This window comes from Solanum dulcamara, chromosome 1 (assembly GCF_947179165.1).
Source record: "Solanum dulcamara chromosome 1, daSolDulc1.2, whole genome shotgun sequence".
NCBI lineage: Eukaryota > Viridiplantae > Streptophyta > Magnoliopsida > Solanales > Solanaceae > Solanum > Solanum dulcamara.
In genome coordinates, this window is record NC_077237.1 from 4646619 (window position 1) to 4659051 (window position 12433).

At 32.6% G+C, this 12433-nt stretch overlaps 1 protein-coding gene across 2 annotated transcripts; it reads right to left on the reverse strand.

The window, feature by feature from the left end:
• Positions 1 to 238: 238 nt before the first annotated feature.
• Positions 239 to 9852, reverse strand: LOC129899029 (phospholipase A(1) LCAT3). Of its 2 annotated transcripts, XM_055973781.1 has the most exons (11): positions 9447 to 9847; positions 7925 to 8016; positions 6121 to 6248; positions 5803 to 5938; positions 5452 to 5503; positions 4702 to 4802; positions 3958 to 4137; positions 2912 to 3069; positions 2750 to 2804; positions 1878 to 1931; positions 239 to 773 (listed from the first exon to the last, which is right to left on the reverse strand). In XM_055973781.1, exons 1-11 carry the CDS (start codon positions 9673 to 9675, stop codon positions 606 to 608), a joined length of 1353 nt encoding a protein of 450 aa, XP_055829756.1. In that variant the 5' UTR covers positions 9676 to 9847; the 3' UTR covers positions 239 to 605. The 2 variants fall into 2 exon arrangements, with proteins under 2 accessions (XP_055829756.1, XP_055829765.1); XM_055973790.1 differs by lacking the exon at positions 1878 to 1931 and having other exon boundaries at positions 9447 to 9852.
• Between the last annotated feature and the right edge of the window lie 2581 nt (positions 9853 to 12433).

Here is a 12433-nt window from a genome sequence, read left to right on the forward strand (position 1 = left end):
AATTATTTTGCATTTTTACAATATAAAGTGATCCCAGTTGGATAAATGCTGTCATAAATCCAGTAAAAAATGAACAAGTTGAGCCTGGAGATTGCTTCAACAAGAAAGAAAGAGCCTGAAGTTCTAATAAAACAATCTCATTATGAAGTTACATTCTCAAATTCAACAAAAACTATAGGTAGATAAAAGTACTCTGTTTGATGAAAGAAAGAATTGCAGAAAAGGAGTAATGAGAAAATAACGACAAAACCTCTCGATTCTTGAGTATATTTAAACGATAAAACATCATTGTTACATCAAGTGTTCAGCTCAAGTTTCCAATTTTCTAGTGTAATACATATTGCTACTAACATAGCTACATAATGATGATTCATGCAGGTACTATTTTCGACATTCTCAAAGAATGTACGTAAATGAATACTAATGACTACAACAACAATAACATACCCAGTATAGTCCCACAAAATGAGATCTGGGGAGGGTAGAGTGTACGCAGACCTGACCTCTACCTCAGAGGTAATGTATACTTATAACTACCAACTAATAAAACTGAGAGAAGGAAAAAAGAAAAGGCTCTAAAAATGAGCAAAACACATTGTTTACAACTATTGACCTGAATAAAGATCCATTACCCTAGAGGACCTGGAATGCACCTTCTTTTTATCGGATACGCCAAGCCACGTCTTGATAAGCTCGAAAACTTTCTCATCTCTTAGTAGTCCCCTGTGACCAGCCTGAACTCCTACTCTTTCCACTGCTTCAAAATTATCAGCCTGCAGAATTATCCACAGAGGGTCAACAATCAACCAAGATATTGAGTATTTGTCAATAGCGTCACCATAGACACTATCTCCTCAATGAAGGCGAAATATCACTCCTAAAAGTAAGGTTTCTCTTATATAAGATACCATACCACATAATTTCATTTGCCTTCCTGATTACGGATGCAGTCCGTTAGAAATAGCTGCATTCTGTTACAGGTAGCTATAGAGGCTGGTGTTGTACATAAATTTCTAATTTCCAGCTATCCAAGTGGAGTTTTCTGATGCTCTCCAGCAAACTAAGATTCAGTCCACCGGAAAGACAAAATTTCTATAATGGCACTTCATTTTGGCATCCAAGATAAACAAGTGAATAATAGAAATGATTTTACCACATTACTTGGGCTATTTCCTATATTACTATCTTCCATCTCGACTGACTGGTATCAATCACAATGTATAGTCATCTGTCGGTTTTGAGTCAAGTCAGTCATACAGTGGTAAAAAATTTCCCTAATCTCTATTTGGTTTACTCAAGTGCTAATGCAAGACAGAGAGAAATCAAACAATGAAGTAGTTAGTCAAAGATAAAGGTTACATCAAGATCAACATAACGTGAAGTATTAATTTATATCTGTTGAATTCTTGGAGAAGGTAAAATCTACCACTTGAGGTAATGAGAAGAGCAAATAGCCATTCGAGAGGGATGCAAAAGCAGAAGATGAAGGTAATAGCATTGTATAAGACTGAACTTCACAAGTACCTATCCAATGTTCATATTCATGAAGTCAACCATAATATATACAAGCTGTCCTTTTACTTTAATCAAATGCCACCGCCGAAAAATTAATACTGCTATCTTTTTTCTTTTTCTTTTTTGACGAAGAAATTTCTTTTTGATGATCTTCTTCTCTTTTTTCTTTATTAGTATCAGATTCTGTCTACTTAAAGGTACCAAGATACCATTAATTTTATTTAAATACCCGTGGTATCTGGGCCAGCTTGTGCGCACCTTAACTAATTCCACGGAATACTTGCTGCCTCACACCAGCCAAGATACTATTAATCTTATAATATAAAAGGAGAGTAAGAAAATAGAGAAGTGAAGTATAATACCATTGCTGATTCAGCTGGAACAGTTCCATCACCATCCACGAAGGAATATTGGGGCTAGATCACAACAGAAATAGGTAATAGTAAGTAGAAAAGCTTCAGGAAGCATTTAGTAAAGACATGTAATATCTAAATACAGAATGAATGTCATCCCCATGCACCTAAAGAACCCTAAATAAGATGGACAAAGTCGCTAAATTCTCCTGGATGATAACAACAACAATCACAAGCATTGCTGATGCTTCTGGAACAAAACGTGCTATCCTCCTCAAAGTGCGGGCTTATATCTTTGGAGGAAATCTTATCGACCAACTGGAAAAAAAATTACAAACATTCTCCTAGGGAAGCATATGTGGTCGCAAGTTCTCTTGCTAAATGTGGTCAATGATTACACACGCCACATTTTTTTGCAGATTCTCTTGCTAGACGTGGTCAACTATTACATGCACCACAAAATTACAATGGTACAACCTATGAATGCAAATGGCCTTATTAATCTTGACGATATGCATTATCCTTTTTCCAGATTTTATATAGGATATAACTTTCTTATTATCAAGGGGAAATAACTTGTATAATCAAAGTCAAAGTTCTCAGAGAATCCATACCTGATGAAACTCTTATCTTATATTAATGAAAACTGATAGGGCTCTGCCAACTTTCCACCCATACAGGTGGTTTGTTATTAAAAATTGACTATGAATGCATGTATTATTATCTCATACATGTATGGGCAAATTAAAAGGTGATTCTGGATGTATGGAGTTTTGCTGATCACTTGATAACAAATCGCAAACCCAGAGAAAAAATGCAGAAGAGTTGGAACATCATAATGTCACTCTTAATAGCAAGGAAAAAGAAATGAAGTTAGTTACCATTGTATGGCAGACATTCGTTAGGTCCTCGATTGGAGAAGCTTCTGAACCATAACTACAAAAGAAACATGTACACCTCAAATACTGCAGAGCCTTAAAGACAAAGTACGAATCTGTTATGCACTACCTTGACCTATTGTATAATAAGATACAGTTACGTACCTAACATCAAAAGGTGTATCAAAAGATGTCCCATAGATGCTATAGAAAGGAATCCCTTTCGGTAATTGAGCATCATTTAAAATTTTGAGAGTACTAGCTGCCCAATCAAGAATTGAGAAGTTGAAAGGCAGAGCCACTGTTTTACCATTTAAGTTGAGCTGCAATTCAGGGATAAGGGGAAAAAAATTAAATCACTTGCTATGGCATTGCGATCTAGTCATAGATATGCATAAGAGAAACAGTTTGTAAAAAGTATCATCTAAAACCAATAATGACTGCTGACAAACTCTAAAGGCAATAATAACAAATTATCCATCTATCCAATTTATGAGACATAGGTTCTATTTGTCCATCCTTAATTGGTTGCTGCACTTCCAGATGATGACATATATCACCCTACAAGTTTTAAAATTTCATATGCATAGACCAGTTTTAAAATTTCATATGCATAGACCCGTGTTTATTCTTTTAATTGGTGCCAAAGCAACTTTTTACAGATCTTGTCCTCTAGCAAGACAAATAGAAAAAAGGGTCGGCCAAGTTTAATCCTAACCTCTAAGCCCTGCCAGCCTTTGTCTCATAAGAGTTTATCGAGTATTTGATACAAAGCATGCAAGGAAAAGCTCATGGTCATTTGAAGTGTTATACAAACAATTTTAAAGTATTACAGCACATATATGAACATCATATTTTTGCCAGTTTGACCGCACCTAGTAGTGAAGTGAGCACACAGAAATTAGACTCTTACTTTTGGTTGGATTAAATTTGTCCACTTAAAATTAAAATTGGTCCAAGTGCCACTTCTCAGCATCATTAGGACTGCAGTTCTAGAAAAAAATGTCACACGTATTTTACTAAAGCCTCATTTCTTTAGCTTTGACTCAGTCCAAACATGCGTGAAATCACAAAATGCTTTATCAAAAAGCAAAAAGCCTCCTCATTTTTAATAGCTAATCACAAGTTGGGGAGATGTAGAAGTGTGAAACTTAAAAACTTGTAATATGAAGTTAATAATTCTAGTGGCTAAAGATGGCTTGGAGATATACCTCATTGCTCCTCAACGCTTCCTCAAAGAGAGTCACACTTGTGCTAGCATCATAACGTTCTAATTTAACCACCGTATTCCCATCCTTAGATTTCTTCCGCCACACCAAAATTTCAGGTTGCTTTTCCCACTTGAAGTCTGGATTTGGCAACATCTCATAGACTGATGGGCACTCAACCAACTTGCAAAAGATTAAACTTGAGAGTAAATTAAATGTCATCTTAGGAGAACTCTAAAGACAGCAAGGAACTATGACTCTAGTCAGCATCTTATGGATGACAAGATAGACAAATAGCCAATATTTGCAGCATTGACGGAAACCATATCTTAAATGAAAAACTTAAAAAGTTTCTTTTATATGCCCACGAGTATTACAAAAAAAAAAAAAAACAAGAACCTCCAGGTGAACGAACAGTCAACCCCCAATCAAACGACATTTCCAATTTAACTCAATGTATAGATAACCATATGGTTTGAAAGATATATCAGTAGCATTACACTATGAGCATTCAGTTTCGGGAAGTCTTCTTCAGATATATTCTATTAACTATCTAGGGCCATTGAAGATATGATTGAAAACGCTGAGGAAGATATCTTTGTACAAGATGATGCATATGAAGTTAGACACGCCTCAAGCGTAGTTCATATTTAACAGCTTCACTTGATGGAATGGTAAATAAGGAGGCAGGTCAATTAAATTCATCATCAACGCATATTTTCCATATAAATCAACAGAGAGGCTTACCAATTGATGCATTGTCCACCTAGACACAAAAAAGTTGCTTTCAAATCCATCAACGAACTGCACTCCAGTTAAGAGAGAGTCATTAATGCATCCAGGAGCACCTGTTAACCAGAGATGAACAATTAGCATTCTGCACACATGTAACTCGCAGTCTTGAGGTTCGGGAGCATTTCTTAAGGACTATAACTCTAGCCAAGGAAAAGGCTCTTTAGGAACCAATTTCATGGGAACATTGTCTCTACATAAAGCTAAAGCTTCCTCCTCCCCCATCCCCCCCCCCACCCCATACACAAAAACACAATTAGGTTTTCTTCCATATGACAGGTTTATGTAGGTAATATACTGTTTTTCAAACAACAATGCAATACATAGTTGTGGCCCTACAAAATAAACAGTGAATTCTAAAATGTTTCATCAGAAATCTGGAAGAAAAAAGTAATATATTCTTTTATGAAGCTTGTACTGGAGTTTTTAAACACAAACTTCCTCTTCTTCCAATAATATGTGACACTACTACTATTTTGCGGGGAAAAAAACCCTTTAACAATGATTCAGTATTAGAAGCTATAGATTGTATTCACTGCAAATATTATCAATTAGTTATTGGTTCTTCCTTATACACTTTTGTAACTCTATATGAATTATCTATGCATCCCCAGATTGGTAAGAAGGACATCTTAGCTATTATCCTAGCAATTCAAAATAGACATCATCTGCAAAAAATTGCAAAGAGAAGGAAAGAAAAGTTACCTTGAAAGGGGGTGGCAATGGTAATCCACTTATTCACATACTTGGAAAATACCTGAAAGGTAACTTTTTGCATTTAGGGATGCCACTCATGTAAGAGTGATAAATCTAAATCAAGAACCTAGGCAAGGACGAAAGAGACAGAAAAGCAAAATACAAAAGATACATGAACAGAACAAATAGGAAGACATTATCTCAACTTGGAGAAACATAGGTGACCAACGGGAACAACAGGCAAAACCACCCCCCTTGTGCACACCACTTACGACACATCAGACTTTATCTTCTTTTGATAACTTGATTAAATGCTCTAGGGGATTTGCAACTCACTGAGTCTCAAGAAATTGAACTTACATCACTGTAAAGAGAAATGAAACATTTGACTAACAAGCCACCCATGGAATGCGAAATAATATCGACTTTTCTTCCCCCAGAAGCTTTATAAGCCGCAGCCAACTTTGCTTTCAGGTCATTCATTGCCTTGTCAATCCTGCAACCATATGCTAACAGATCCCTTAAGTGCGATGATAGTTTCAGCAGTAGAATCAAATAAGCCAAAATAGAAGTAAGCTTCTCTTGTTTGCTACCATCACAATCAACCAACTTATCGAATAGTAAGCTATAATACAGTATGGCATAGCGGCAATGGAAATTTCAGCGGTTAAATAATACCTATTGCTTTGGCGGAAGTCGTAACCAAAACCGAACAACGTAGTTCCCTTTTTATATCCACATTTGACTAGCATATCAATCATATCATGAAAATGGTATACATTGGTCAAGTGTATACACTTCACCATCTGCAAATCAAACACCAGTAGAAGAGATTATGATCTCATTAAAGAAAAGTATAGCAGAAAAGAAAAGAAACAAAAAAGACGAAAACATATATTTACTTTTCCCAGGGCATGTAGAGTAAAATAGATGAGACTAACCAGTCTTATCTTTTTGATAGGTAATACTAACTAGTATTATGATATTATTTCAAAATTTAAAGAACTTCAATATGTCCTCAATTATGCAAGTGAGTAATTTTCACTATTCATCATCCATAGTTCACGCCTAGTTAATTAAATTTCATTGTCACTCTGATAACACTAATCAGCTAAAACCTTGCTTCAACCGACAAATGAATGTGTGATTGCAGTCTGTGAAAGCTCATCACAAAGAACAAATAACCTAATGTTCTAGCTAGTATAAACACTTAAATAATCTGATTTCTTCTTTAGTTCAAATGACCAGGCAATTATATTTGATTGATCTTTTCTTTTCTGCTTCCTTTTGTTATTATTATTATCTTTCTTTTGTAGGGGTGGGGGTTTGGGGGGGGGGGGGTGAGGGCTGTGTGGAGTACAAGTTCACAAGTTCAATTTTGTTCTTGACAGTGCATGAGTTTTCAAATGTAACTAAAAAATGGATCACAATCTTAATAAGACTCATTTTCACAGACTTATCACATTGGCAACCAAAGCCTGTACAATATTACAGTATATAGTTTGCTATCAATAGGCCAATTTCCTTTCATAAAAGATCTTGATGTGAGGTACAGGTAACTACTGAGATGAAACCAGTGTCCGAGAACCAAAAGTCAATATCCGAGACAAAAGAAAGTGAGAGTTTTGTAGGAAAGGATAGAAACTATCAATTCTTTTCCCAAGAAAACTTATAGAACTTTATTGCTACAGAAATTGAAGAAGAAAGGGTTGCTTCACCTACCTTCCCCTTTTAGCCTCTAGCACTAACTGAATCAAATAAAAATCCAGTGATGTCTTCCTTAAGAAGAAAAACATTCTTAAATCCAGAATGGTAATCTTGAAGTTTATTTAACTCAAACTTCATGTTCCATTCAGTGCTGTCAAAAAGCTCATTTGACGTGAGCTTAAGCCCTGAAGCTCGGGGTAGGCACTTCACATCACTTAGGCTGTGCTTCTGTGTAGGCAAGTTACTAGGGCGCTCACCTCATTGCCAATAAGATATATCTTGAATAGAACAATACTAGCATAAATATGATTGGCAAAATGATTTTATAATTGATAAGGAAATCATTATGAATGAAGTTGTTACTTTTTCTTGCATTACATTTACTTTTTTAAAATCTTATTCTTAGTTGTGCGTTCTTAAACTAAAGCCCACACTTCAATTGCGCTTTACGTTTAAAGCCTCCATAGACCTGAACTGCTTTTTTAGGCTCTTCACCTTTGAGAATAATGGTTCCATTTATTACTTTTATTTTGGGACATGGAATTTTACTTGTCATCAAACGTGCTGTATACTCAACTGATTTTTTTTTTGACAAGATACAATCAAATAATTATTCGGCACCTATATATACAAAGGTGATATAGCTATTGTCAAGATTAAATCATCTCCCCATACAAATTTGTACGTAGCAAAACTACAAAAATAATTATTTGATAAAAGCGATACTAAAGCCCATAGATATACACTTGTGACCACTTGATGATGCAAAACATACCACTGAAGGATCCAAAATGTCAATTGCATACAGTCCATAATCATCTTGTGGCACTACTATCTCTGTGCTATCATCCAATGACTCTGTATACCCTGAATATCCCACACCAAAACCAACAATAACATACAAAAATTCGCCCAAAATGAATTAAAAAATAAATTAAAATTGAAAGCCTACTTTATAAAATCTGCCAGTGTTCGATTACTTACAAGTAACAATTGTGTGAATCAGTTCCCATCACAACTCATATTACTCGCTCCATTTCAATTAGTATGTCTTATTTTCTTTTTTACTCCGTTTCAAAAAGAATCCTTCTTTCAGTTTTTGGGAACTCTTTAATTCTAACTTCTCACATGACATGTTTAAGACCACAAGATTAAAAGATATTTTGGTATATTCTACATATCTTTAGTTTAACATCACAAGATTCAAAACTCTTTCTTTACTATTTTAAGTTTTGTACCAAGTCAAAACTAGACAAACAAATTAAAAGGGAAGGAGTGAAAAAAATAAAAACTTAAAAGTGTACTCTATAAAAATCTTCCATTGTTTGATTACTTTGGACTTTCAAGTTACAATTGTGTGAAACAGTTCCCATTTATTTGTCTTACTTTCCTTTTTAGTCCATTTAAAAAAAAATGTCTCTTTCTTTTTTGGCAACTCTTCGGTTCTAATTTTCTATATAACATGTTTAAGACCACATGATTAAAGGATATCATTCTACGTATCTTTAGTTTCAAGTTTAAGTTTAAGATCACAAAATTCAAAAGTATTTCTTTATGCTCTTACACTCCACACCAAGTCAAAATCAAATAAACAAATTGAAACTGACTAGTCAAAATAAGATAAACAAAATTATTTGTCGCACATATCCAAACAATACCCAAAATCACTTGTTTTAATCAAAAATACTAAAAAATTACTAGCAAAACACTTTTATCATACTCTATATTCCACTTTATTACAACAACAATATATCCGGTGTAATCGCACAACAGGTACAAAGAGAGTCTAAGCCATATAAGCAAAAAAGTAAAATGGAACTATTTTCCTGACAACACTATATTTATGCTAAAAGAAATCATTAAATATGTATAAATAAGGGATAATTATTGTTACACCCAAAAAAGAAAACTATTTACCATTAAATACTCCATTACTTAAATGCCCCTTGTTTTTTACTATCTCAGGCATTTCTTCTTCTGTATACATATATTATACTCTAATGATATAACAAAAAAAAACTGCTTGATAAATTATTTAATATCATCAAAATATAATATATTATGATAGTATCAAAAAGAACAAGGGAAGGGTACTAATGTAAATATGATGCTGATGTCATGTGCGAAATTAAAGTGAGAAAGTGTGGCAAGAGGTTAAACAGTTTGACAATAAGTTTATGCTAAATAATTTAGATTGGGTCTAATTTGTATAAATAGTTTGGTTAGCTTTCCCTATAAATAATCTATTCAAAACCCGATTCAGAACTCATAAACTAAAAATGTGGAATAAGCCTAACCTGTTTTTGGATTATAAATGGACCATAACTTTTTTTTGAACTCATGTTCAGCAAGGAGAAATCGGACCCAAACTCGGGTTTCGAAACCACCCAATTTCTTACTCTTAGAATGGAGAATCGACCCGGCAATACCCGTTACCAACAAAACCGGGTCTCTATCAGCAACAACATCGTTAATGGAATCGGAGCTCCGACCGGGTAATAGACAAGAGAAGTAATCTCGGAACATTTGAAACTTCGCCGGAGCACCGAACGACGACGGTTAACTTTCCGGTGTGGTAGTTGAAGTGAAAAAATGGCATGTGTCCTTTTTAATATTTGTAGAAAAAAGTTTGGTGGACTTATTAATTAGTCCTTTTGATTGAAAAGAAGTGTGTAGAAAAGTGTAATAATTGAAAATCATGACATATTTTCTTTGATTTGGAAAACGAATCGAGGATTTATTGAATACAGTCTACGCAAGAGTAACAGTAAATTGTGTGTATACCTCCCTTCTCCAAACGTTAGAGTTTTATAGAAAAGTGTAATAATTTGAAATTGATGGAGTGTGTAGAGACATATTTTAACGATTTTGAAAAATAATTTTCTTGAGTAGAAGATTTATCAAACACAAATTTTTCGAAAGTAAAAGTAAATTGTGTGTATACTTTGTCCTCTCAAGACGTTTTATTCGTAAAAGATAAATGTAATAATTAAAAAAATGGGAAGGGGGCGTATTTTAATTGTTCTCGATATGTAATTTTTATATATATATCATTCTTCTTTCGATATCTTATTTATGAAACTATTATGGATATATTATTATTGTATTATGCATTTGTTCATTCGCAATTGTTTCTTTGTTTTATTTGTGTAGAAAAGTGTAATAATTCAAAATTATGGAGGTGTAGAGACAATATATTTTAATTGTTCTGAAAAATAATTTTATTGAGTTGAGAATTTATCAAAAATAATTTGTACGAAAGTAGGAGTAAGTTATATATACACCATATTCTACATAAACTCTATTTATGAGATTATTATGGATCTGTTATTGTTGTTGTATTGCATATTATTCTTTCTCATTTATTATTTGTTCTAGATATATAATTTTGTATTCGGAGTTAATTGATCCTAAATAGTAATTCAATTTCATGCTTTATAGGCTTATAAAATGAAACGCTCTCTGTTAGAAATTTTATTATTGAATGTTTAATATAGCGAACAAATAAAAGTGAAATAAAAAAATAAAAAAAAATTGTCAACCATGGATATTATCATAAATATAAATATAATATGGAAAAAAATGAAGTATACGTGAATAACATGGTGGAAAAAAACAGGAAAATGGAGCCATTTCTTTGAAGCACCTCGTATATAATATTGATGGCAAGTGGTCCATGAATATTTTTCTTGCATTTGTTAACCAAGTACACATTTTTATTTCTCTCTTTATTTAATCATTTGATATCGAAAAAAAATATTATTAATTTGAGATATCAATTAATTTTGAGATTATTTTATCCAATTATTTATATTAAAATAATGGATTACTATTTCATATAAAAGGTGAGATAAAATAATTCATAAAATATTCCTGCTTATCTCATTCAATAAATCAAACAATCTTAAAAAAATCTAATGTGTTTTATTAAAAAAGACTATAATATCTATGACGGAGAACAAGCCTCTAAAAAAGAGGTCAACATTATAAAGGAAGCACTTCCTTAAAAATATTTAATTCTCATAACTCAACTCGAGACCATTTAATTAAGAATTTATGCATAATAACCACAAATCACAATGTTTAAGAATTATACTCAACCGGGATACATTTTTTTGGTGAGAATTCTGAAAAATTCTCCAAACATAATTTTTATTTATTAATATTTCTTGTTCTATAAGAAATTTATTCATATCTTGTTTTTTTGCAATAGTTTGAATTCTTTTTTATTTTATTTTTAAAAAATGTAATCTAATAGATTTGGATAAAATGTGACACGTATATAAGGAAGAAGAAGACATATTCAATGAAATAAAAGTCCCACAAGCAATTACTATAATAAACCACACAAGAAATAAATAACTATCACTATTCTCTATATATAGACAAGTTTATTAATTACCTATTTAATTATAGTCAAAGAATTCTAAACTTTCTTTATTAAAATAAAGAAAAAAATGACTAGATATTTTTTATTATAACAAGTTAGTACTAGAGTTTTAGTGAAATTGAGCATTATCCACTTTCATACTCCTCCATTTTAAATTAAGTGAGGTTTTATATAATTAAAAAAAAAATTCTTTCTAAATTATTCTTGTTAATACATGGAGTTTCATATCCTAATTCTCGACCTTCATATCCTAGATACAGTAAGCTGCAGGTGTCTCAAATCTTGGTTAATCATCTTCTTTCAATACTTTTTCGACCCATCTCGCTTCAGATTTACCATAGTCAATCTCTCACGTCTTTTCAATGGGGCATCTCTTCTTCACATATGCAAACCATCATAGTTTCATTTCTTTAATCTTGTCCCCACGAAGGTCACTTCCACCTTGTCCCTAATATTTTAATTTGTTATTATTCATATCTCGCCTAATATACCCACAAATCCATCTCGATGACACAAGCTAAATAAATGGATCAAATTCTTCAAGATAATCATCTTGATCACTGTTATGACTTGTGATTATTGTTAATCAAACTTGATCACAAAAGAACTAGGTTTGTGGTAACCTTAAAAAAGAACTTTGTTTGTTGTAAATTAGTTTATTACATTAAATATGATTCAAATGGATCTATTGAACAATATAAGATTTGTCCTGTGGTAAAGGAGTTTGATTATATTATAGCTTTAGACCCTTAAAATTTTGGGGCTTTAAAAATATGTATAAAGTACATAAATTCCATATATTTGGGGGCTAATTACATCTTATTCTAAAATTTCCCCAATTACAAAAAATTTGAATTTTTCATTGCTCTCAAATATATTTCTTGATTTTCCGAT